General features: G+C 43.6%; 1 protein-coding gene across 1 annotated transcript; it reads right to left on the bottom strand.

Moving 5' to 3' along the window:
- Nucleotides 1-1,206: 1,206 nt before the first annotated feature.
- Nucleotides 1,207-26,763, bottom strand: LOC119172556 (uncharacterized). Its single transcript, XM_075887916.1, has 6 exons — nt 26,639-26,763; nt 24,911-25,937; nt 9,871-9,932; nt 3,192-3,209; nt 1,416-2,496; nt 1,207-1,325 (listed from the first exon to the last, which is right to left on the bottom strand). Coding segments are annotated over exons 1-6 (2,193 nt in total). The 5' UTR covers nt 26,642-26,763; the 3' UTR covers nt 1,207-1,323.
- Between the last annotated feature and the right edge of the window lie 1,059 nt (nt 26,764-27,822).

Genomic DNA, 27,822 nt, shown 5'->3' with positions numbered 1-27,822 from the left:
GCGCGCGTGTGTGTGTGTGTGTGTGTGTATAACAAAACAGATTAATAAGTATGCACTTAGCAGTTGAAGGGCGCACTAGCGGCCGGATTTCGCTATCACGTTCAACTCTAAAGAGCGAATCTTAAGGGTCTCCCAATTGTTTTTTCTGGTTTCTTGCGATGTGGTTACGGACACCGGCGGTGCCGGCGGCGGCGGACAACAGGGTCACACGCAGTTGTGATCTCAAAACAGCTTTTTCTGTGAAAATTCCAGTATTCGCACATCCCAACAATAGATACTACCTTCCGTCCCGAAGTATGCGGTGAGTTTCCGACAAACCTAAATTGCAGAGATGTACGTCATAGTGGTGAAGTGGTTACAGTGCTTCACTGAAAGTCTGAAAGTCGTGGGTTCGATCACTATGCCAGCGCTCGCATTTCTACGAAGGCGATATGATAGGTCAGGCGATATGATAGGTGCGATGTTAAAAAAACCTTAAAGAGCATCCGTTGATCTAAATTTTTGAACACCTGCGCTTAGTTGTGCCTCATGATGATATGGTGGTTTGCGTACAGAGTCATCTAACTGTAATTATTTAAAATAGTAGGGCCTTCTGCTAGATTACCTGCTTAATTACCACCCCGTTGGTTAAACTGGTTATGGCAACTCAAATTGCCAAGGCAAAACGCCGGTTAGTACAAATCACAAATAGCACCGCGGTAGTTCAAAACAAAGTTATGCTACAAACTTGTGTCAATCATTACATGACGTACCCGCATTGTCAGTCTGATAAAGGTTTTTTACACAAGGAGCCTGCATTAATCATGAAAATATCAATCATGTCTCACTTGGCCGAAACGGGTATCTATGAACTTTCATTTATGCTGATCGAAATATATAGAGTGAGTTTTCAACGCTTTTCTCTTCAGAGCTCTTGGAAAATAAACCTCAACATTCTCGACACAAAAACACTTATATCCTAATTTAAATGGCTTAAGCTTCATCAAACCCGCAAAGATGGGAGCCTACACTGAAAAAATAAGTAAGACGAGAATTTCAGCTCAAAGTAGGAACAGTACTCCCGTGTTCTGTGTCCGTGAGTATTGTGAGTTCTTTGTCAGCCCAGTGCAAAGTCTGTGTTGTTGCCTCGCAACTCTCTTTTCAATTTTTGCTCAACAGCATCTTGTTTTGAACGATTGAGTGAACGACTAATATAGAGAACGCGGATACTGTGCAAGAGTTTTATTATTCAAATTAATTTCGTATACTTCAGTGGAGTCTTCAAGGCTGGTTCACCATCATTCTGTACGACGACTTCTGCGGAAAGGCTTCGAAGAGCGCAATTTCTGTAAAAAGAAAGATAATGGTGTATGATTGTGAGAACTTCAGAAATCGAGGTCATGTACAACACCTTAGAGAAAAGTAAGGGAACTTACACTTCTTCTTGCGCAGAAGGGTGGCGTAGTTCAGGGGAGAGCCAAGGCCATAGCCGTAGTTCAGACCATAACCGAGCAGACCATGGCCATAACCGTAGTGACCACCACCATATCCGAGGGAGCCAACACCATAGCCGTAGTAGAGTGGGGCGGAGTGGGCGACACCATAGGTAGTGATGGCTGGGGCAGCGTGGGCCACACTGTAGGTAGCGACAGCTGGAGCAGCGTGGACGGCAGCGACAGCTGGGGTGGCATGGATGGCTGCGACAGCTGGAGCAGCGTGGACAGCAGTCACAGCTGGGGCAGTGGCGTAGGTGGCGACAGCTGGAGCAGCATCAACAACCTGAGTGGCCTGCTGGACAACCTTGGTTACAGCTGGGGCGGCTGCGTAGGTGACAGCTGGTGCCGCGGCATAAGTGGCAACAGTTGGGGTAGCGTGGACAGCAGTCACGGCTGGAGCAGCTTGCACAGCAGCCACGGCTGGGGCGGCGTGCACAGCGGTCACAGCTGGGGTGGCGTGGTAGGCGGAGACAGTGCGGGGGACGGCTGGGGCAGCGACAGCATAGCTTGCGGCTGGCGCATAACCGTATCCGTAGCCGGCATAAGTGGTGGTAGTTGGGGCAGCGTGGACAGCAGTCACGGATGGAGCAGCTTGCACAGCAGTCACGGTTGGAGCAGCTTGTACAGCAGCCACGGCTGGAGCAGCTTGCACAGCAGCTACAGCTGGTGCGGCGTGAACAGCGGTCACAGCTGGGGCTGCGTGAACGGCGGTCACTGCTGAGGCGGCATGAGTGGTGGTCACAGCTGGGGCAGCGTGGTAGGAAGAGACGGTTTGGGCGACGGCTGGGGCAGCAACAGCATAGCTGGCGGCTGGCGCGTAACCATATCCGTAACCAACGCCGTAGCCGGTGACGCCGGAGTATCCAACGTCATGGGCAAGGCCGTAGTGGGAGAGACCAAGACCACCATAACCAAGACCGGCGTAGCCGAGGTTATTGGCTAGAGCGTAGCCTCCGGCAAGGTGGCCAACGTGACCAGCAAGGGCACTTGTGGCCAGGACGAGGACAATGCAAAAGCGCAGCTAAAAAGAAAAAAAAACAGTTCTGCATTTTAATAAGTTACCTACAGATTGCCTGGATAGCTGTGCGTCTGCGTGGTTATTTATTATTAGTCCTGAGTTATCACAGTTGCGCGATATTCTCGTTTTTCTGTATTTCAATGATGCTTTGATGGACGTCGCCAAAAGATAAAAAACAACGAAGACGCTGTTCTTGGTCTGAGCATTTTGTAGCGGCCTGCGACGTGTTCTCGAATGGAAGTGTCCCCCGCATGGTCTTTCTATTCCAATGAGCTCTTTTATATGCAACCAAAAAACACTCGAGGCACCAACGTAAATCTTGACATACGATACAAAAATGATCCCTTTCAAAGCACGAATATTTTCTCTCCGTGTATTTTTGATGGTGCCATTCTAATGGTTCAAAGATGCACAAACTGGCCCAAGCAAAGGCAATCTTGACTTCAAATACTTCAAGTCTTGCATATTGTGGCTACGCTAACTACATGGGAATTTTCATGTTTTGTTTAGATTTTCTTAAACGTGAATAGGTGTACAACCTAATAATCCTTGTTGGCTAAGAGCACTATCAACGGTTTTGAAGCGAACGACGTTTTACCTCAGGAAGGCCGGATTTTTTGTAGGCACTTGCGGATATTCAATCGCGAGGAATCAATTGGAGGTTTGCAAGAGCAAAGAGCAATAATTCATTGACTTACCATGGTGGTGGGCCTGGTCTGTTAGAGGTGCAGAAGCTTTGTATCTGGGTTGATGGCGAATCGTCTTATATACCTGGTGTTTGGCTTTACAATTTCGCAAAATAGTATTAACGCTAGTCGAGAAGAATGTCAAGGTTAGTGTTATTTTTTCGTTAACCTCTCCCAAGCGTACATTAGCTGCATTGGTAAGATTCACTTACGTTATTTTCTTGCTTTCCAATGCGGAAAAATGATCCAGCGCTTGCTCTCGCTTTTAAAAAGTGATGAACGCAAGGTCAGTGATGAAATTGGGTATAATTGAGTGTTCAGCTGTGACTACTACAGCGAATTCCACGATGAGAAAGGAAAGAAATACCTGACGGCTCGTTCACAAGGTCTGGAAAACCACATACTTGTGTAAACTGATGTAGAACAGACACGTCCCACATTGATATTTTTTTGCTTCACGTACTTGGAGAAGGCCGTGGAGAAACGTGTTATCCAACCAGTATTTCGACATGTTAAAAACTTTGGGCGAGAAGGCTGTTACGGTGAAGAAAAATAACTATAGTTACTTTTTGTACGTAAAAAAACAGGCCGGCATTTTGCAATACTCAAATCACTCGCTTATAAACGGTAAAAAAACTGTAGTTTCAAGAAGATAAATTTAGGTGAACAAACACAGCACCTAATAAAAATGTTTTTTCAACAGCATTGTAGAGGGAAGAGAAATCTTCAGACATAACAAAACGCCAGTCAGAAGATAGGCATGTGCAAAGACAAAAAAAAAAACAAACGAGAGGGGGCTGTCCCTCTCCTCTCTATATATTTAGGAGGGGTGGAGCTGGAAATATTCCCCACAAACAAACTTAGTAGGCGGGGGTTGCGCTGAGACGATGCTTCGCCCTGCCTGATGGAGAATACTGCGCATGCCTATGAATCAAATGGGAGGTATGCAGTTCAAGCTGGCTACGCGACACTGACTTGTTTTCTGCGCCAGCAGTGCTTTTCGCGGGCGAGATCATGTCACGTTCATTTTAGTGGCAGAAAGAGGATGTGTGGTCTGGAACTCGCTAATCATTCATCGTCATGTGCCGCTAAAGAAAGAAAGTGCACATATAGCAAAATAGTATGAAGTCATCATGAGTGCTAAGTGCGAGAATAGCAAGGAAAGAAAAAGGATCTTCGTTAACTTAATTCAGAAGTAGCTGTTGCAATATTTTCACATAGGTTTCAAAGTTCGGTGCTTTGAGAGAAAATGTGAGGCAAACTGACGCAAGAAGCGCAGTGTTGTCGCTGTAGAAAAGTGATTTCACAAAAATAGCAGCGTCTTTTGCACATGACCGAATGGTTTTAAAGTGCAAACTGTTCCAGAGCACTGTTAGATTTCCGCTGTGCAAGACGAAGTGGACTGATGCCCATTTTGTTAAGGAAGAATTTGAAGGACTGGCTGCTTAGTATCGTAGGCTTGTGTTGCTCTTTGAGCTGGTTGAGTTGTCATTAAGTCTTTGAGAGTGCGCATTGTGCTGCCCAATGAACGCAACACCAACATCATACTTTGGTCTGTGTTGCCTTGTTTGTCAGTAGATTCATGCACCTGTTCTCTTTGAGAGCGCAATGGCGGCTTTCATCGGCGACCGATACATGCGGAATCGGTCACCGCTTTTAAGGTGTCCGCGTTTTTTAGCGTTTAACAACCGAAATTTTCTGAAGGATAGGTACACTGTTTAGGTATAGGCGCACATCCCAAGACCAAGATAACACGCTGTGATCCATATGTTTGCACTAGCAGGCAAATGGTTTTTGTATTAAACTGCACATTTTCATTGCTTGGTGCATTTTTTGTACAAATGCTCTTTTTTATATGGCGTCTTCTGAACTGCACAGCATAGAGCAGAGAAGGTGGCGCAGTCGCACACCGAAAACTTGAGCCTTTTTTCTTCCAGCTACCTTAGCCTGTGAAACTCCTGATCAGATAGGTGAATATAGCTTGGGTTTAATACGGCTCGTTTGATTGGGTATAAATATGTCTTTTACAACCCCCTTCATGTTACTACGAAGAACACTGCAAGAAATGAAACCAGGGCTTTGGAACTTACGTGCTGAAGCCCGTGCCGTCAATTGGTTCATTAATATTCTACTTTTAGGGGTGTGGTCAAAGCGTCTCACCTTTTTCTAGCTCAATGAACGAAAGTTTACCACATCTTTTGTAAGACACAGTGTTTGCAGTGCGACTGTGTGAAAATTACTTGATGCCATTCACTGTGCGTTATATTTTAGTTGCATCTACGGCGTACCTGCTCGTTGTTGTGTTACACTCAGGCTGGAATTCAAGCCAGGCGTTATAAAAATATCAAGCAGCTTCAAACAGATTGAGGCAGGGCGCACAGCACGGATCGCATACAAGCCAAAAATTTACGTCCCAATGCGGTATAGAATATAGTCATCATCAGTGCTACGTGGAAAGATAGTAAGAAAAAAAATAATTGTTTTTCCTCGAGGCAAATCATGATGACTGAGTGAATATCGCCCACAACTCGCACACGTAAATTAGTCAAAATGCGACTGTGTACAGTACATGAAATGTTTTATTTCTCGTAACTCCTGTTGTGTTGAGTTTTGCATTGCGTGTTGCCTTTATTATTATTGCTTTGTGGCCCGTGAAAGGCAGAGGCAATGATTCTTCGGTGGGATCTATCCTGAAGTAGGCGAAGACGAGGTCTATGCAGGTTTTCGGTATATTCAAGTATTTGTAGGGGTGCCCTGCCGCGCTGGTCTTGTTTTCTGCGCCAGCATTGCTTTTCGCGGGCGAGATCATGTCACGTTCATTTTAGTGGCAGAAAGAGGATGTGTGGTCTGGAACTCTCGCTTATCATTCATCGTCATGTGCCGCTAAAGAAAGAAAGTGCACATATAGCAAAATAGTATGAAGTCATCGTGAGTGTTAAGCGCGAGAATAGCAAGGAAAAAAAAAAGGATCGATTAATAACGATTTAAAAATCTGTAGCGGATACCTCGCTTAGCAGCAGAATCACGGATGGTATAGGGGCGTATACTGGGTGTTTCGGTGTTTCCTTGCACTTTATTTTTGAAATAAACGAACGATTGCTCTCGCAAACTTCACTAGTCTCGTTTTTGAAGTTTGTACAAGTGGCTGATTTGTAGGCACTGCATTTATGTGAGGCATGTTATCTACGGGTGGTAACAGTAAGTCCATACATAGAACTTCGATCCTAATTGACTTCAATTATCAAACTTCTTTTTTTTCAAACCTACTTTGTTTGGTTTATACCTATGAAGACTGTCAGAAATATTTGACGCAGATTGCGCCTGACACTCAGTGTTCGGGAAGCTTCGCGATTGTTGTATAAGGTTTTGTTAAGATTGTGTTACGATCCCGAAACCTGGAAAACCGCTGAGCATCTATGCCTTAAGGCCCACATCACTCACATCTTGTGTTGCAAAAGTAGCTGAGCATGCACTACTCAACCGTATCACGGGCCGCATTGAGAGTAATGGGCTCTTTCGACACAACATTATTGGCTTGCCCAGAGCACAGCCCACACAGGACGCCATGTTGATGTTAAGAGGACACATATGTTTACGGGCTCCTCCACACGCCCAAAGCCATATTAGCCGTGGACCTGGCCAAGGCCTTTAACACTGCAAAACATGAACACATATCGGGCGAAATATCGCACATTAACTAAGGCAAAAAACTTTACAACCACACTAAAACAATTTTGGCAAACAGAAACGGTACCATACGCACAGGAGAGCAATGCGGAGAACCCGAAGGACTCGGAAATGTTGGCACCTCACAAGGGTCAGTGCTCTCGCCATTAATCTTTAATGTGGCGATGCACAAGTTGTCGCAGAAGCTCGCTCAAATGCCATCCGTTCACCATGCCATATACGCGGGTTATATGTTACGGAGTCGGTGACTTCTGTACAAAATGCTTTTACAGAAGAAAAGCCACAGGCAAGAGTCACAATGGCTGATTGGCAAGCTCGCTCACCTCTCAGCTGATTGTGTCCTTCCTCTTCCTTTAATTAATTTCCGTAACAATATTACCATATGGGTCCCATGTGACCACTCATATGGTGCCTTGGAAAGAATCCTTTAACAAGCACTAACTAGCACCGAAAAATTTCTTAAGCCAACTGGACTCGCACTCTCCCCCACGAACTCTACTCTAACGCTCTTTCACCCTCGACAAAGTTCGGACAAAGAGGAGCTGCAAGTAATGCTCAAAGCTGAGAACAACCAAACGATACCGCAAGTATATGCGGTTAAGGTACTAGGGCTAACGTTAAGCTCCAAGGAGGGTCACAACAAGGAAGCACTCAAGCGCCTTGAAAAAAGCACGAACAATTTTGCAAGAGGCATTGCTAGAATCGCCAACAAGAGAGCAGGCCTTCTAAAATCCATCAAGAAGGCGTATCACGCCATTCTCCTAAGTCACGTTTAGAATACGCTTTCCCGTTTCTAAAACTTACGAAAGCTGAAATAAAAAAGAGGTTGACTCCATGCTCCGCAAGGGAGTGAAAATGGCACTCGGCTTGCCCAATAGCACGAGCAACGCGAGAAACTCGAGCATGTTGGTTTGCAGAACATGGCCGAAGAGATTTTTGAGGCTCAGAGAGTGGCACAGACCACACGCCCGTCGTTGACGGAGCCAGGCCATCTGTCGACGGAGGCAGACCATCTGGACAGAGCTTACTGTATTATGGGTTCTCTCACCGCAAAATGTCAGCCAAATAAGGAGTTTCTTTCTGAACATGCCGACTATTGCCTTCATCAACGTCACAACCCCGCGGAAATCTCCAAATTATCATTTGTGAATATGAGCTTACTTCAGTTATTCTTAGGGAGTGCTTTTTTTATTTGTTACTTTATTTTTGTAAGACTCATTGCAACAAATAATATTTCTTTCTCTCCCAAATTTTTTGTCAAACCATGCATCTTTTGTATACCAAAAACTATTAGATCTGTAAATAGCACTGTTTTTGTGTGCAAAAATAAGTAGGCTTATATTTCTCTTGTAATCTCTGTCATAAGTTGATATATTTTTGTATCTTTTTTTTCTGATTAAGGCTGAGTCAGAAGTAAGCGGTAACACTTTCATTCTTTTCTGTATTGGGACCATGGCACTGCCCATCCAATTTCCGAAAGGCAACGAAAGCACTGTTGCATTTTCTCAAAGACACCGACCTGTTTCATCGTTTGTGATGGTGAAACTGTTACGTGTCGGCCCAGTCAGTGACTTTTTATCTCCTCCCCTATAACTTTCCTTCCCCTCTTCTCTTCCCCAGTGCAGGGTGGCCTACCGGCGCTCAGCCATGGTTAACCTCCCTGCCTTTCTCCTTGTGTTCTTTCTATGTCTCTGTCCTGTGTGCTTTGCATTGGTTCCTCCATTGCGTATTGTGATAAAGTCTAGACATTACCTATAGACTAGTCTACAGAAACACTCTATACACTGTAAAGAAGAAATAGCCGAGATGGGAGTTTCTCCAGCAGATGACCCCCAAACTCCCCTGTCCCAATTATTTACTTCCTAGTACGGAGTGCACTCGGCACATGTCGTGGTAACACACCCCCTGCTTAATGACAGAGTTTATGAATGACATGACCTTGTTAAACTCCCAAAGGTGTTTCAGGTGACGTGGTTACAAATTCCTTATGGGAGTTTTAAAACCCTTTTTGGTAGTGATGTGCGTGTGTGTGTGTGTGTGTGTGTGTTTGAGGGCATCTGTTTGCTCGTCGGTGTGAAACACCAGTGCTTTTTGTGGCGAACCGTGTTAGGATCTGTCGACAAGCAACGAAATTATTAGTACAACGAAGATTTGCAACGAGCGAGTGGTGATCAGTAGTAAAGTTTCAAGACATTTCACATCGTAGAACCACGCTTGACATCAGTCCGATTCCTCAACAAAACGCCGCGAATGTCGCGCTTCAAGGGGCCGAGTTACGAAACATTTCGAGGAATAATTTAATGGTAATAAAAGTACGCTGTTACGATCATTAGTGATTACTCCTGGAGTTTCACCGTCTAAAACTTCGAAGAGGTCTGAAGTAGGCTTTGCTCGACCATGGCAGGTTGGCCGGCAACCGGTGTGAGAATTGCGCCGGCGGCGCGCTCACCCCATCTCCGCCAATGGCGGCTTCTCGGATTGTCACCGGTATTTCGGCTGCTGCAACATCTAAACGGTAACAAGGCCTCACTAGGCCGTCGGTATCAACGTTACTAGAATGAACTCAGTTTGAAACACGGAGGTTCCTTTCCTTCCTCCGTGGTTTGAAAGCTCCTCCGGAGAAGCGGGCCGCGTGGCAGTCACGAGAACTAGTGGCGCTGCAGTACGATCTTGATCCAGCGGCCCGAGCCGCGCGTGTTCTGATCGGCGGCTCCGTGGAGTCGGCTACCGCGAATGGAGAGCTGTATACCCACGTCACTCCTCGGATTGTTTTAGGCACTGCGTGGTTTCATGTACGAAAACGCATTTGTCATGTACGAGGCGTAGCGAGGAGGAGCCGATTTATCTACAGTGAAGTACGCCGACTAGCTTTGCGCCAGAATCCAAAAGCGGCGACTGCAATGACAACTACGGTTCACGCAACTTGTTCGTTCATTTGTTTGTTTGTTCATTAATTTTTTTGTAAATGTGGTTACACAGTGGCGTGGGACAATATGAAAGTTGCCATAAGCAGCTTGAGAACCTCGTATATGTAGCCCTCGATCTTTCTCGCCCTGCGGTGGCGGGCTAGCAGATGAACAATCATAAGCACATTAGCTGTCTAGCTTTGCACGTTGTAGTGCAAATAAAATTCTAACTTTATTGTTATTGTTATTATTATTATTACTAGAGACTGTTGGGTGTGCAAAACCTGCAGAGCCAACAAAAAGCAATGTGCCTCTGCTATGTCCTCCGGTGCACCGCCAACGCCAAGCTGCAGCGATTCTATTTCTTCTTTGGCCGAAGAAGTTAGAGATATGAAAAGAACTTTAGAAATTCTGCCTGCACTAAGTCAGAAGATTGATTTGCTCTTGCTTGTAAACACAGAACTTTTGTAGCTGTCAAAGTCAGTCGCTGACCTTGATGAGTCAGTCTCTTTTCTTTCAAAGCAATATGATACATCATGTGAACAGCTCAAATCTTCAGAGGGTGCTGCGTTAAACAGAGACAGAGAAATTAAAAAAACGAAACGAAATTGTTGAGGCTCAGGCTAAAATTATACATCGTTTACAACAAGAGCAAAACGAATCCGACCAATACAGTAGACTGTCTAACTTGGAAATTCATGGCTTACCAGTCACCCAAAATAAATATTTGAAAGAAATGCTCATACATCTTGCTGTGAATCTTGAACTGCATGATTTTTCTGCTACTGATGTGGTTGCCCTGCATCAGCTTTCTGGCAAGCAGGATTCTTTTCCAATAGTTCTGGTGCGCTTTTGCAATGTCGCTATGAGACCAAATTGGTATAACAGGCGTGGTAAATTACGAGAGTTATACCTCAATAAAGTGCTACCGAAACTTTTCTTCAATGACAACTTAACAAACAAAGCTCAACAGGCATCTGTTCTGGCTTGCTAGGTCGGCGGGCAAACAAAACAACTACAAATTCGTTTGGGTGAGAGCAGGCAAAATATTTGCCAAGAAGGATGAGGACGCTTCACTCATTCGAATAATCAGTGACGGTGATATTGGAAAGATCAAATGAATATCGTGCCATCTGCTCCACTTGCAGTTTTCAACTTCGATACCATTAAGAGCAGCTTCGGTCCTAACTCCTATTCAGATTTTACTTTGGTTAATGTAAATATTCGCAGCTTGCACAAATACTGGGAGGAGTTTAAAAGGTTGGCAGAAGATGCAAACACTTACGTTGATGTTTTTGTACTCACTGAAATTAATGTTCCAGATTCATTCCTGCATTCATTTGAGCTGAAAGGTTTCACCGCTTAATTCTTAACTCGAGGACTTCGTAGAGGTGGTGGCATTGCTGCTTTTGTGAATGATAACTATACTGTTTCTAAAGTAAACGTTAGTTTCACCCATGCTGAAGTCCTTACTTCAAAGTTGTGTTCCTTTCATTAAAATCTTACTTTGTTAGCAATCTACCGCCCCCCTAATAGTAGTGTCAATCGCTTTATTCCAGAACTAGAAGCTGTCTTGAAGCGTTTTAGTTGTGAAGAAACATTTTGCATCACGGGTGACCTGGACATTGATATTTTATGTCTAGGTAAAATCCAAGTGTCCGATTATCTTTCATCTCTGTCAGCTTTCGGCCTGGAACACACAACTACAGCTTTCACACGAGAAGAGGTCGTAAGTGGTCAATTGAAACGCTCATGTTTGGACCATATACCAGTATGGGCGCCGAATCACACTTTGAGCTCCTGTGTCATAGCACAATTCCTAGCAGACCATTAATTTCCTTCCTGCCGCCTTTCTTCGAAAACACTGCCTTCTGCCTCTAGCTGCTTGAAAGCCGACAGCTCGCGTAAATAAATGCGTGTCTCAGTTATTGATCAACGCAAGTTGGATTCGTTAGTTAAAGAGTTTGATTGGTCTTATCTTATTGTTTCTGGTTCTCCTGGTGAAGTATATGATAGGTTTTGCTCAAAAATGCGTAATCTGCAACAGTATTGTACTCGTATTGCTAGGGATAAGCAAAGACGTAATCCCAACTGGCTGTCCCCAGATATTTTAGAAGCAATCGCTGACAGAGACATGCTTTGAAAACAATTTAAACGGTCCCTTGGTAATTCAGAATTACAGAATCGCAAGGAATAAAATGGTTGCCCTTATCCGATGCGCAAAACGACGATACTTCCATCATCAGTTTCAGTTACCTGCCAGAAACCCGGCGTGGATGTGGTCACTGCTAAACCATCTTCGAGCTAAAGAAAATAGCGATGCTAATCCTACTGATGCATTTACTAGAGACCTGCGCATACAGCTGATCTTTTCAATCGCCACTTCGCAAGTGTGTCTGCTGGACTTCCTTCAGCGGCGAAAGGCCGTTCTGGTTCAAAGAAATGAACACCTGCGTCGGCCTTCCTTCCAACTTTATCAATAGATGACCTCACTAAAATAGTTTCCGGCTTCAAAAGGCAGAAACCAGCAGGTATTGACGGTATCTCTGTATGTTTGCTGCAGCGGAATCTGGGCGCATTATCAGAAATTCCGCTTTTCATGCCTAACGGATTCCTGGAGACGGCTTCTCTCCCATCAGACTTAAAAACAGCAATTGTAAAGCCACTATTTAAAGGTGGACAAAAAGATAGCCTTGACAGTTACCGACCCATTTCAGTTTTACCCATCTTATCTCAAATAATTGAGAAATTTTTATTGTGATGCTTGACTTCCTTTCTAGATAAATTTTTGCTTATTTCAAGCCGCCAGTTTGGTTTTGTAGCATTTCGGGGCACAATTGATCTACTTGAAGAATTCTCCAATGAACTCAATGATGCTTTGGAATAATGTTCAATGATGCTTTGATGCTTTGCCTGTGCTTTATTTCTTGATATCTCTAAAGCATTTGACACCATAAACCACTCTATATTGTTTGAAAGAATTTATTTTCTTGGCTTTAGGGCTCTGTTCTGCGACTTTCTTAAAAATTATCTTTCTGATCGTTCCCTGGTAGTGCAGTTACACAATCAGTTACCTTTCAGTAATAGGCTTCTCTTGAAAGCTGGTGTACCATAGGGATCCATTTTCTCTCCTCTTTTGTTTAATATATTCATAAATGACTTTACTGCTGCTGTTCCGAAATGTCTTGTATTTAAGCATGCAGACGACACTGTTCTGTTAACGAAACATGTATATTACAACAAAGCGTTGCCACTACTACAAGACAGTGTTTATGAGGATGCTTCATGGTTTACAGATAATTGCCTGGTGATAATTCAGAAAAAAACGAAATTATTTTGCTTTAAATATCTATTTAAAGCAATTGTTACGAATGCACCCCTACTCTTTCATGCCCGTGATTGCGCCTCCTGTAAGTGTATTCCCATTGAATATGTTAATTCTATAAAATACCTTGGTGTATTCTTCGATATCAACCTGTCCTGGAATGATAGCAACAGGTCCTGTTTTGGCTTACATTTGTGACAGACTACGAAAAATGTCGTGGTTACTTTTCAATATTAGATCAATTGCACCCACCAATATAAAAGTGACATTCATGCTTGCTCTTGCGTATAGTATCCTACGGTATGGCATCACTTTATTTGCTTTTTATTCTTCGCGATGGCAGCATCGGTGTGACAATATTTTAAAAAGTATGTTGAAATCTATTGTGTATGTTCGTTCTGCAACAGACAATGTAAATTTATTTTCTCTACTTCGCCTGCCGTCTTTCAAAGCGTCCTTTAACCAAACTGTCGTATTACGGCATTTCTGGGGCTCTCAGTTCGAAAACGAATGCATTACTCCTCGTATATTTAGAAAAAACTGCCTGCTTTTCTGTACCATTCATCAAAACACGATATGGCAAAGCTACTAGAAAGACCTATGTCCCGACTGTATTTAATGACATCCCCGACAGTGTTTTTTCGGCAACGAATAAACGCAGTCTACGAAAGAGCTTAAGGTCTCTTTAATGCTGCATTAGTTATCGCATTATTATTTTTTTTCTAGTGTCTTGCATACTGGGTATAATCTGTTTAAAATTTTTCAATGTTTGTCTTCACATTTCTTATGTTTAGGTAGTATTGCATCCGCTAATTTGATTCTCGATTGTTATTGTGTTTACATGTAGCGTACATGAGTTACATGTATTCTTTCTCGGAGTGTTTACATGAAAAGCTTTTAAATATATTTGTCACCTCTCGTCTGCCGATGTGCCGGGCCAAGTCCTCCAAACCACTGTCTGGCTTTGACAGGCCTGTTATTTGCTTTGTACAACTCAAGATGACAATGAAGATTATAATAATAATAATAATATTATTATTATTATTATTATTATTATTATTATTACATGTGCTAGCAAGTGGCGGATATGGCCGAGGTGACGCCGTTCAGTATTATATATATATTGTGTAACAACACTTACATAACAGTTACAAACACAACAATTACAAAACTTAGAGAACACTCGAGCCTCGCTTTCGAGAGTAGATCGCAATAGCGTAACGGGGCCCTGTGCGAATCACCTTTTCAATTACAAGCCTAGCTTCGATCTCTGTGTGCTTCAACTGTGCCGTGAGGAAACGAAAGATTGTGTGTACACCACTGGCCGCTTCAAACTATCGTAGAATGTATACTGGAAGTACAGTTGTGAAGTGTTCACTGCACCAGAATTGTTCCTTTTGCGAATTAGCAAAGGGGCCTTTACGTGCGCGTAAAGCAACACACGAACATAAGTTTGAGCGCCCTGTATTGGCTAGTTCCTTCTAACAGCCACTCGTTGCGTATTCCACATGTTAAGACGCCATACGCGATTGTGAGCTTCTACTACCTAATATTGCGTGCATCGAAAAAATTACTTCTACTAAATGAATTGAAGGAATGTAAACATGAGGCGTCGCTTTTTTTTTGCTGGGATGGGCATATTGGGAACTTCTACAACACGAAATTCACTGGTTTTGTTTTTTTGGAATCATTTTCGATCATTGGCATGCCTCTGTGATATGACGGTTTCCCCGCAGAAAGCCTGAGATTAATTCTCACTTTTAGTGAAGTTTTTTTCTTCGATTGTCCAGCTTTTTTATTTTTTGTGATAAACAATATGATGCCTTCTCACTCACAACTGGAGACGCTGATAAAGACACCACCAACAGAATTCCTGGAAAACGAGCTCGTTAAAGCTTTCACTTTCAAATAATGTACAACGCATAAAAGTTATATATATATATATATATATATATATATATATATATATATATATATATATATATATATATATATATATATATATATATATATAGCTGAAGAAGAGACAGTCGTTTATCCTACAACCTAATTTGAGAGCATGATCAAAGCACACATTGATAGCTAGTTCTAACCTGCAAGAGAAGTAACCTGGAAAAGTGATCAGACGATCCAAACAGTTTGAGACCATGTTACTATAGTAGAAGTTTTAAATCGGGCGTAGTAAAGTCAATGATCCGCATGCAATCAATCAGGATTGACTGGGGTATAAACCAATTATAGGTGATTGCGACAGACCCCCAAAGAAATCCGGCGCAATTCAAAAGATGGTACCAAACGTTGCGTCTTCAAAGATAAAAAGCTCAGTGCCAAACGCAGTCTATGGCGTTCAATGTGAGAATGACGGCATCGTAACGCACTAGCGACAGGTTTTGCTGAACAAGAAGTTTCGATCTCACGCGGAAAGTGGTAGCTCGCACTCGGTATCCATCCACGCTTGTTTTCAGTGATTCCGCCCCATTAATCGAAGCCGAAATGATCATAACCAAGGTGCCTATTCCCCCCCCCCCCCCCTCTAAACACATCGCACCCCTCGAATGCTCATTGCACAGCTTGGAGGAGCCGCCAGAAGTAGAACAGCAAGACGAAAGGCGCACGACGAGCAACGCTGTTTATACTTCGATCCACAGTGTTTCTCCGATCTCCGATGTGTGGATACTTCGATCCACACATCGGAGATCGAATGTCGATACTTCGATCCACATTCGATCAATTGCCAAGTGCCTCGCTGCGTTAAAAGCAGTGGACGATTTTGCTTTTATAAATATTTCTCTTGTTTATCAACACAAACGTATGTAAGTTACCGTGTTTTGCCAGTGACTATGTTTTCTTACATTTCCTTCATATTACAGCAATTTATATCTTTCTCAATCACACTGTTCTCATTTATGAAGCCTATAGCAGGTTGTGGCACGGGTCACTTTTAGGGGCAGGAAAGTGCACCAGGAAGTAGTACACCCTGAGTGCACTGTATCTGTGGTTTCCGTCGTAATAAATTGAATTTTTGAAAACGTGCTAAGGGGGCCACTAGCTTCACGCACAAGTAGTTCTGGAGCAGGTGCGGCAAAACCAAAGTGCGCTCACTTGAGATGAGGGATTTTCATGATGGCTGCTTAGATGACCACTTACGCGGCCTTCTTTTTACATTAAAAGCAATTGAGAAAATTGACGGAAGGCTTTGGTCGAATACCCCCTAGTTGATAACCTCTTTCGGGTTGTTCTTAAAAAGTTGGCATGGTTGACCCTGCATCTTTTGAGTGGTACCACTGATCACGAGAACGTGATAGTTATGTCTTACATTTTGATGAGAATATGCTTGTTTCTTTTATATTTTGCAAGAAAACCAATCAGGAGCTTTCTGAAACCGTGGAAAATGCGAGAAAGGAGGTAAAGCTGCTGTAACATTTCGCACTCTGCTCTCGATTGGTTGCCGTTGTGTGGATTTGTCTGGTGAACAGTGTGAAGCATACGTAATGTTCTTCAAGAAAGTTTTTTTTTTGTAATTAGCCAAAGACATGAGTGCAGTTTTTCTATAACATTCTTGTATTCCAGTAAATCATTTTTTAGGCTTTTACAGACGTTTTGAGGCCGCTTTTTGTCCAGGCAAGATAAGAGGGGTTAATATAGTAGCGGTCTTCATAAAATTGTTACGCTGAAAATGCTCAATCACGTTTAATTTCCTGTACCTAAAGAATAAACCGAATGCAGACAGCGCAAATATAGGCAAGACATCAATTCTTAGCCAACTTGCCATGAGCAAGACATCCGGACCTATCTATACAAGGAACCTTGTGTGTATCCACATAAGCAGCCCACAAATGCACGCAACAAGGTCGACTGAAAGGGCATGATGAATGGTTAAGTTCAATAACAGTACCGAAGAGAAGCCAGCGCGAGGAACAGCACAGCGAACCACCGTGGTACACTGCCGTAGCAGACGATGCGCCGAGTGTAGCGCAAGATCAGACCGCAGGGCTGATAGTTCTCGCGACCGCCGTTCGGCCTATTCTCCTCCGCTGGCGGAGATACGCAGCTTTGAAACTGAATTTATTCTACTAACATTGGTCGGAATCAAGCCGGCATCATAGCGAGCTCACACTGCGTGCCGGCCACCGTGGCGAGCTCTACGAGCTAGCACCAACCCCTTGCGAGGCAACGAATGTGTTTCGCAAAAAATGAAGGCTTCTTGAATGAATAACACTCTTCTGCGCCTTGCGACCGCAGCTGTCAAGAGATTAACGCGAAGACGAGCGCCGAATGATACGGAGACACACAGAAACAGCTTACGCATGTAATGCAAGCGAGCAACAGTAACCATGACTGCGAACGGTCTCGTTCGTTTAAAGAGGCCCTGAAACACTTTTTCAAGGAAGCATTAAATGAACTCCCTGGAAGAGCTTATTGCCTCACGAATTAAACGCCACAAAAGTTTTAAAAATCCGTCCAGTGCGTGTGGAGGTACAAAGATTCCTCGCATGCTATGATTCCATTCTCATCTCTCGTCCCGACGAAAGCGCTAGAAGGTAAGCAGAGAGAGATGGCAGGCGCAAAGAAAAACGTCATGCACGCCTAGTGACCTCGAGCACTTTTTTTTTCTCCGAATGCGCGGCTTTATCAGTGTGATCGTTCGTGCACGCGTGGACAAGTCGTAGCCTCCCGTGGTTCACTCTGCAACGACGGAGCGCGCCATGCTCAAATGAGCCAATGGCTGATACCATCCTGGTAGGAAGCGCAGCCACTATTACACAGAACACACAACACAAGCGCTTAATTACTACAAAAAGCCAGAACTTCCGGGCGTGTTAGCTTCATACTTAAGCAAAACGAGAATGACCTGGCACGACATCTGACGAGGGCAGTGAGGGTTATTAGAAGGGTTGGGTGAAGAGATGTTAATGGTGAACAGCCCTCAGAACTAGAAATGTAACTCAATAAACAATTGTATCGGGCCAGTTGGCGTGAATCCATCTTGGTAGGAAGCGCAGCCGCTATTACATAAAACACACAACACAAGCGCTTAACCACTACAAAAAGCCACGTGTGTTAGCTTCATCCTCGTCACTTGTCGTGCCAAGTGATTCTCGTTTTGCTTAAGGATGAAGCTTAAGGATGAAGTCGAAAATGGGAAAATATGTGAATCTGGATGACAAGTTTGAAGGTGTTCTCAGTAAGCTTTGTGTGGACTAAGGTCTACCGGGGAATGGCTCGAATGGCACGTTCCCTCATGGCGTCGAAGAAAACGAAAGCCTTCGAACTCGCCCCGAATTCAACAGCGAAATAACGTGGAGCATCTGACTGATTTTCCCTCCATGCAATAGCAGATTCTCTTTCTGCTTCCCTCCTTTGGCTGCACTGGCTCAAACACGTCATGTAAACAACTAGCCGCAGATTCAACATGAAATCCAGGAGCGTAGCAAAAAAAAAAAAAAACTTTTGCAGCGACAGCTATTATTAGATCATAACAAGGGTCGCATGCACCGTATACGTTGTCTACCGCCACCACTGGTGTCCGTTTAAGAAAAACCAAGGAGCAACCAGGCGTCGCACAATGCGACTAGTGTAACGAGTGAGACATCAAATGCTCCAAACCCTTGCTTGAGGAATACTTTTTCCTCGTCCTAACCACAGAACAAAAAGTATCAGAAAGTTCCTTGCAGGTGTGTAGCGGGTGCCACGTTTCTCCGTAGAATGACGAAAGATTACACAGTGAATGCCTGCATACTACACAAAAATACTAATATTTATGGCATTGTGCATACTCTGCAAGTGTGGGTAAAGCAGTTACCTAAAGAGTTTAAAAAAAATTGAAAATCCCACGTACAGTGGGAATCGATGATATGCGAAGCACGAATATGAATGTTGATTTGTCCCTTTAAAATCAGGACAACGGCTCCGCCGCGGTGGTCTAGTGGCTAAGGTACTCGGCTGCTGACCCGCACGTCGCGGGTTCGAATCCCGGCTGCGGCGGCTGCATTTCCGATAGAGGCGGAAATGTTGTTGGCCCGTGTGCTCAGATTTGGGTGCAGGTTAAAGAACCCCAGGTGGTCAAAATTTCCGGAGCCCTCCACTACGGCATCTCTCATAATCATATGGTGGTTTTGGGACGTTAAAACCCCACATATCAATCAAATCAATCAAAATTAGGACAACGTTACGAAGTGGAGGTAAATTATCACGTACGTTACTTCCAAGTCATGATTATCATGCTTGACGTGTCCTTCGCATTCGTCGTCTATATTCACGCCACGTGATACCAAATTTGGTCATTCATGGAACTGGTGAAACGGCCATGAGCACGGTATGAGAGCAGCGTGTAGTGATGTTTTACATGATACGTATATCATGACTATCATGTTTCGATGTGTCATATACCTTCGTTGTCTATTCACGTCCCGTAGTACGAAAATTTGTATATGCGAAGCTATAAATGGCGCACGCATCGTGAGGGTCCCAATATACTCCGACGTAATTTCGACGCGCGCGCACGCTGGGCGCTGCGACTCTACGCTAGCGAAACGCGAGCACACTATAATCTGACGCCAGGCTACGGAGCAAGAATGCGACCAGTGCGACTAGCGTCCGTCGGCACGGCCCGGTGGCAACCAGCGCGAAATGCGACGTGCTGCATTGCGCACCGACGACCTAACCCAGACAGCACCACGGCTGCCTCTCTTTTTGACCGAGGGAAGCCGGGCGCGCTCAAACGCGCATGCGTCAAAGCAACGCAGCAGGGCGCATGCCTACGAATATATGGCAGGCAGATATGGGCCTAGCGTGGCATCGGCGGTGTGACGGGACGAAAAGTGCGCGCCGGGTCACGTCGAAGTGTAGTGGTGCCTTAAATTTTGCAGGTAGTGACGTTCTTAAAGGACATGCACATCATATTCATCATGCTCGCACCAGTCAAATACCTTCCTCATCCATTCACGTCACGTAATACGGACTTTTGTACACATCAAGCTAGCGTAACGACCGCAAGCGCATGGTGAGCGTGGCTTGCAGTCATGTTGTTACATGACACGCATCTCAAATTTACCATGTTTGCACCAGTCACATACCTTCGTCATCAATTCACGTGCCGTAATACCAAACCTGGTATATGTGAAGCTAGCGAAACGGATCCGAGCGCATCATGAGCATGAGATAGTCATGCTGCTACATGACACGCATCTCATCGTTATCATGTTTGCACCAGTCGCATACCTTTGTCATCCGTTCACGTCCCGTAATACCAAATATGGTTTATGCGAAGCTAGCGAAACGGCCACGAGAACATCATGGTGAGTGTTGCAATGCAGTCATATTGTTACATGACACGCATTTCATGATTTTCATGTTAGAGTCTATCGCTTGCGTTCGCCATGCAGTCATGTCATACCAGTTTGCAACATGTCATGTGAACGAAACCGCCGCAAGAGCAGCAAAACCATGAAATGTAAATCATGACATAATGTTATGCCATGCATATTTTCATATCGGTACCATAAAAGGAACGGCCAGGAGAGCTAAAAGTCGTATAAGCAGCTAGATAGATAGATAGATAGATAGATAGATAGATAGATAGATAGATAGATAGATAGATAGATAGATAGATAGATAGATAGATACGCTCAAAGTCGCCGAAGTTCGCTAAGAATTGCTTCGCATTAAGAACGCTCCTAAAGGCCAGTCTTCCAGCTTTCGCTGTGACAGTGCTGCGCGTTTCTTGCGTTGGTGAATACAAAGGGTTTACCATTCCGAAACACCATATAATTATGAGAGATGCCGTAGTGCTGCGCTGCGCAAATTTCGTCCACTGGGCACACGGGTGCGTTCCTCGCACACATGGTGGTTTTTTCGGGGGAGGGGTGTTCGTGCGTGCGCACACACAAAGGCTATATATATATATATATATATATATATATATAATGAGATATAATAGACAGTAATGCCAACATGCGAATAAGAATGTTTTCACACTCGTTGTTTGGCTTATAGATAGCGCTGACTGTCACTCCTACTTCTAAATTCACATATATAAACCCCAAAAAGTGGATGGAGGGACGGCCGCTGTGATAGCTCAGTGGTTAGAGCATCGAGCGCGTTATTCGAGGGTCGTAGGTTCGATTCCTGCTCACAGCTGGTAATTTTTTCATCCACTTTTCTTTCTTCTTTCTTCTTGTTTACATTCCATTGGTTCTAATAACTTCCCCTGTACATTTCTTTGCATTACTGTCTGTTATATCTCATTATTATTGTGTTAAAACACGGAAATACGAGCCCTTAGGTATACACTTCTCTCCCTTATATATATATATATATATATATATATATATATATATATATATATATATATATATATATATATATATATATATATAATATATATATATACATAGTGGGAGTAATAATTCAATGGGCCAGTTAGTCTTTGTGAAGGTATGGGATATGGCACAACGGGAGCGTTGTCAACCAGGATAAATATATTTATTTCCCAACAGTTTCGGGAGGGGTCCTCCCTTCATCCGGGGATGAGTTATACTGACATGAATTTCCAAACTTCGTTGCTGCCGCATCCCTCTCGCCTTGAAATATGTTTGCGAGAGTGAGAGGGAACTAGAAGAAAAGGGGCGGAGAAAAAAAGAAAAATAGAGAAAAGAAAGAAAGTAAAAAAGAGGAAGAACCACTGTCAGCACTGAGAACGAAACCAACTGTCCGTGTACGTCCACATACGCTTCTTATCACGTGCTGTTCAGTTCTCGACGTGTGTCGGGCCACCAAGATTGTCACCGCGGTGCCGGGAGGGTCCGTGACGACGTGCGTAAAGAAAAGGTTTCCCCGTAATGGGTTGGTCGGCATGCGGCGTGCGTAAAGGGAGGGTCTCCCGTTAATGGGTCGGTCGGCTCTGTTTACCTTTAATCTTCGTCCGTTTCCCTTCAATGGTCATCAAGTGGTAGGCGAACGAAAACACTTTGTATGTGCATGTGGAAAAAGGAAGAAAAGAAAAAATGAATGAAGAAAAAACGAAAACAAGAATGGACAGTGTACACGTACGAGTCAGTCAGAAAAAAGCATGGTCTCCAGCTATCAATCTTTGTCACCAATTGCCTCCTGGCTTACTTCTCGGAGGCAGTTGAGTTTACCGGGGTCCTATATATATATATATATATATATATATATATATATATATATATATATATATATATATATATATATATATATATATATATATATATATATATATATATATATATATATATTTATATATATATATATATTTATATGTATATATATATAAATATATATATAAATATATATATATATATGAATATATACATATATATATATATATATATATTTATATATATATATATATATAAATATATAAATTTATATATATATATATATATATATATATATATATATATATATATATATATATATATATATATATATATATATATATATATATATATATATATATATATATATATATATATATATATATATACAACGCCCTTGATGGTGTCTATCATGGTGCCAGTGGTGGCTCGTATCGGCGCAATCGCACAGTACCCTTGCAGCACGACGAAGCTTGCGGCTTCAACAAGGACAAGTTTTTTGACAGCCTGTTTTAGTCGGCTTGCCCCAGCGTTGGTCTATTTTGTATAGCCGGCTGAATTCACCGACACCCCTGCCGGTGGAGCCCATCGTGTTATTTCTGCTGGCGCATTTTTCGAAAAAAGAAACGTTTGGAAAGGTGAAAACCATTTATTTTCTATGTTTTTCACGCAAGTTTGAATTCGGCGTGAAAATTCATCGCCAATAAATTAGCAAAATGCAACAAATCTTCAACGTGATGAATCGTCAAAGTGGCACGCGCAGAAATGCCTTACCGGCCACTCCGGTGGTTTAGTTGTTGCTTCTCTTTTCATGTGTTAATGCACCACAAACACGACATGCAGTGCAGGAAAATTCAGAAGTCATTTTGTTGAGAAAAAAACTGAATCACTTCAAAAAAAAAAGAGGAAGCAGAATAAAACTTTTTTTCCTTGGGGTCACAATGTGGTTGACTTTTTTTTTAAATGATCGCCAACATGAGAGAAAGCTGTAATTATATTTACCATTTAGAAGTTCTGTGATTTGATGTTTAGTGAACGAAAGTACTTGTATTGTTTGGTCAAATCTGAAATACCTGAAATACTGAAATCCCGGAGCGAATTCTACAGAGAAGAAAACATTTTTCGAAGAATACTTCAACGTTTGAGCATTTCTAACTATATCTGGAGTTCAACGTCCCAAAACCAAGATATGAATGTGAGATGCCATAGTGGCGGGCCCATGTGTTCTTCAATGTGCACTCACTTCGCACAGTACACGGGCCTCTACCACCTCGCCTACATCGACATGCGACCGCCATGACCAGGATCGAACCCACGACCTTCGGGTCAGCAGTCGAGAACCCTGACCGCTACAACACTGCGATGCAGAACGTTTCACTATCGCGCACCCTAACAAAAGATACTAACTTCCATCCCAAAGGAGTACGTAAAAGTTTCCGACAAACCTAAAGTGGAGAGGTGTGCGCCATAGCGGTGTAGTGGTTAAAGTGCTAGACTGCAAGTCCGAAAGTCGCGGGTTCGTTCACTATGACAGCAGTCGCTATTTATGAGGGTGACATGATAGAGGTTTGTGCAAGGTGCGATGTCAGAGAACAAGAAAAAAACTCTGTTGGTCAAAAGTAACAAAAGATTTGCGATTAGTCGGGCCTCATAATAATATTGTTTTTATCGTACGTAAACACTATGCTATTATTATTTAAAGTGGAAGTGCGGTGTGCATAATTAGCTGCTCAATAACCACCCTTCCGGTTAATCTACTGATGACTACTCAAATAGTCAAGGCAAATTGTCCGTGAGTGCAACTGCCTGGATAATTTGTTGGCGCAACATGCGTACTAGTTCAATCATGTTCACAACCAGACCATGTATCAGTGTTCGCCTAAAAAAAATTACAAGGTGTTTAAGCTTACTGATTAAACTGATACTCCGTACGTATTATATACTCATAAAGAGCACCTTCGGTTGTGCAAACCAAGCAAATGAAGTCATGCAACAAACTTGTGTCAATCATCAAATTACGTGCCGAATGGTGACAGTGATGAAGGTTATATACACAAGGAGTGTACATTTAATCACGATTATATCAATCACGTCTCATTTGGCCGAAACGTATATCTATGTACATTTAGGCTGAATAAATTAACGTAGTATGACTTCCCACCGCATTTATCTTTAGTGTGCTAGGAAAATAAACGTGAACGTTTTCGACACGACAAGAAATATATCTTAATATGAATCGCTGAAGCCTGATTAAAACCGCTAAAATGGCAGCCTAACCTGGCAAAATATCTTAAGAAAACACGACGAGAATTTTAACTAAAATTATGACCTGTATTACCCTAAGTGTTTTGTACTCCTGAATATGGCAACTTTTTCGTCAGCCCGGTGCAATGTCAGTGTTGTTGCCTCGCAACTTTCTTTTTGATTCTTTATTTCAATGACATTTTGTTTCTGTCAGTTAAGTGAAGGAATAATATAAAGAAATCAGATACTGTGCAAAAATTTTATTATACCATAAACTTTCGTATATTTCAATGCAGTCTTCAAGTCTCGTTCACCATTGACGGGTTCTGCGGAAGGGCTTAGAAGAGCGCCATTCCTGTGAAAAGAAAAAAAAATAACGGTGCAGGTTTCTGAGAACTTCTGAAATCGAAGGTACGTACTCAAAGTTGAATAGAATTAGGGGGAACTTACACTTCTTCTTGCGCAGAAGGGTGGCGTAACTCAGAGGAGAGCCAAGACCATAGCCGTAGTTCAGGCCGTAGCCGAGCAGACCATGACCATAACCGTAGTGACCGGCACCATAGCCGAGAGAACCGACTCCGTAACCATAGTAGAGTGGGGCAGAGTGGGCCACACTGTATGTAGCGACGGCTGGGGCAGCGTGGGCAACACTGTAGGCAGCGACAGCTGGAGCAGCGTGGACAGCAGCGACAGCTGGGGCAGCATGGACGGCAGCGACGGCAGGGGCAGCGTGAACAGTAGTGACAGCAGGAGCAGCGTGGACAGCAGTCCCTGCTGGGGCAGCGGAGTAGGTGGCGACAGCTGGGGCAGCAGCAACAACCGGAGCGGACTGTTGGACAACCCTGGTAACAGCCGGGGCGGCAGCGTAGCTGACAGATGGGGCAGTGGCATAAGTGGCGACAGTTGGGGCAGCGTGGACAGTAGTGACGGCTGGAGCAGCTTGCACAGCAGCTACGGCTGGAGCGGCGTGCACAGCGCTCACAGCTGGGGTGGCGTGGTAGGTGGATACAGTGCGGGTGACGGCTGGGGCAGCGACAGCATAGCTGGCAGCTGGCGCGTAACCGTATCCGTAGCCGGCATAAGTGGAGGCAGTTGGGGCAGCGTGGACAGCAGTCACGGTTGGCGCAGCTTGCACGGCAGCCACGGCTGGGGCAGCGTGCACAGCGGTCACTGCTGGAGTGGCTTGGTATGTGGAGACGGTACGGGTGACGGCTGGGGCAGCGACAGCATAACCAGCAGCTGGCGCATAACCATATCCGTAGCCGGCACCGTAGCCGGTGAGGCCGGAGTATCCAACGCCATGGGAAAGCCCGTAGTGTGACAGACCAAGACCACCGTAACCAAGACCGGCGTAACCGAGGCTACCGTAGCCAAGGCCATAACCGAGGTTATTGGCGAGAGTGTAGCCTCCAGCTAGGTGGCTAACGTGACCAGCAAGGGCGCTGGTAGCCATGGCGAGTATGATGCAGGCGCGGAGCTAAAGTAAAATAAAGCTATTTTGGATTTAAAAAAAATCACCTATATAACGTCTGAATATCGGGGCATCTTCATGAATTTTTATTATTAAAGCAGGAATATTCCCATTGTGCAATATGCTCAGGTTTTAGATTTCAACGATAGCTTGAAGGGCGACGTCAAACGTCAAGAATTATGAAGACGGTGTTTTAGTCTGTGCATTTTGTAGAGGGTTGTTAGGTGTTCTATAATGGAAAAATTGGCTCCAGCATCGTCTTTTTAGTCCATTGCGTTTTTTTATGGGGAACTGAAGAACAACCGAAACCAAGTTCTCCTGCGTAAATCTTGATTCGACGGAAAAAATGCTCTTGTTTTATGCACCAATCTTCTCTGTCTGTGTATTTTAACCATGCCCTGCAAATTGATTAAAGATGCACTAACTGGCCTACACAAAGGTAATATTCGCGTTGTTTATCTGAAGTCTGGCATATTTTGGCAACAGTAATGAATTGAACTTCTCATTTTTTGTGCTAGTGTGTCAAACCTGCAAAGGTGTACTATGAACCGAATATTCCATGTTGGTAAAGAGCACTTCTCTACGGTTATGAAGCGAACCAAAGTTTACATTAGCAGGCAAGATTTTTTAAGGTACTAGCGGATATTCATTCGCGAGGAAAAAATTGGTGGTTTGCAAGCGCAAAAAGGATATAATCCTTTGCTTACCATGGTGGAAGTCCTAGTCTGTTGCAGGAGCACAAGCTTGGAATCTGGGTCCGTGGTGAACGGTCTTATATACCCGGCGCTTGGCTTCACATTTTCGCAAAACAGCCGTAACACCAGGGGAGGAAAATGTCAAGGTTACTTTAATTTCTTCATTTGCCTCAGAAGCGTACATTAACTGCATTGGTAGGATTCTCAAACGTTATTTTCTTGCTTTTCAATGTAGAGAAATTATTATTCGTTTATTTCTATATCTAGTGCTTGCTGTCGCTTAGAAGACGAGATGAATGCAAGGACTGTGATGAAAGCTTGCAAGATTGAGTATTCAGCTGAGACTGCTACAGCTAATGCCATGATTAGAAGTGAAAGCGATGCGTAGCGACTCCTGCACAAGCTCTGGAAAACCAGGTACTTGTGTAAACCACAGCAAAACGAATACGTTCCACGTTGATATTTTTTTTTTTCTGTTACACGTACTCAAGAGAAGGGCGTGGAGAAACTTGTAATTTGAGTGGTATTTCAACATGTTAACAGATTATTGCGAAAAGGACGATTAGGTGAAGCAAAGAAAAGAAGCTTAGTTACTTATTGTACGTGAATAACAAACCGGCCTTTTGAAATGATTAGGTCTCTCGCTTTTTAACGGTAACTAAACAGTAGTTTAAAAAGAAGTTTAAAAGAACAAACACGGTGCCTAATAACAATGCTTTTTAATCGGCAATGTGTAGAAAAGAGGAATCTCCAGACATAACAAAACATCTTTCAGAAAATAGGCGTGCGCAAAGAAAAAAAAACTGACAGGAGGGCTTTCCTCTTCACTCTAAGTATCTAAGAGAGGGAGAGCTCAAAATGTGCACCATACTGTGACTTCGTAGGAGAGGGGGGGGGGGGGGTGACGACATGAGGCTTTGAGACGCCTGATTGGAAACACGTCGCATGCCTATGAATCCAAATGTGGGTGCACAGATCAAGCCAGCTATACGACACTGAAAATTATATTGTTATCTTCGGCGGTAGCTGTTGCAATGTTTTCAAACAAGCTTCAAAATACGCGGCTGTGAGATAAAATGTAAGGCAAGCTGACTCAATAAACGCCGTATTGTCGCCGTGCAAAGCTTCTTTTGCCTCCTGGGCGTGCATCTCATTAAAGCATTGTTCGTCCAAGCACATCTGTAAACCAGCGGACA

This window comes from Rhipicephalus microplus, chromosome 3 (assembly GCF_043290135.1).
Source record: "Rhipicephalus microplus isolate Deutch F79 chromosome 3, USDA_Rmic, whole genome shotgun sequence".
NCBI lineage: Eukaryota > Metazoa > Arthropoda > Arachnida > Ixodida > Ixodidae > Rhipicephalus > Rhipicephalus microplus.
The sequence above is the reverse complement of the archived record's forward strand: the minus strand, read 5'-3'. Positions and strand labels throughout refer to the sequence as shown.

Bases quoted from the DNA above. Each gene is read 5' to 3' on its own strand.
- LOC119172556 (XM_075887916.1), bottom strand. The intron at 9,933-24,910 runs GTAAGTTCCCCC...TTCATCTGCTAG, and splicing joins CCTTCTGCGCAAGAAGAAGT to CCCGCCACCGCAGGGCGAGA.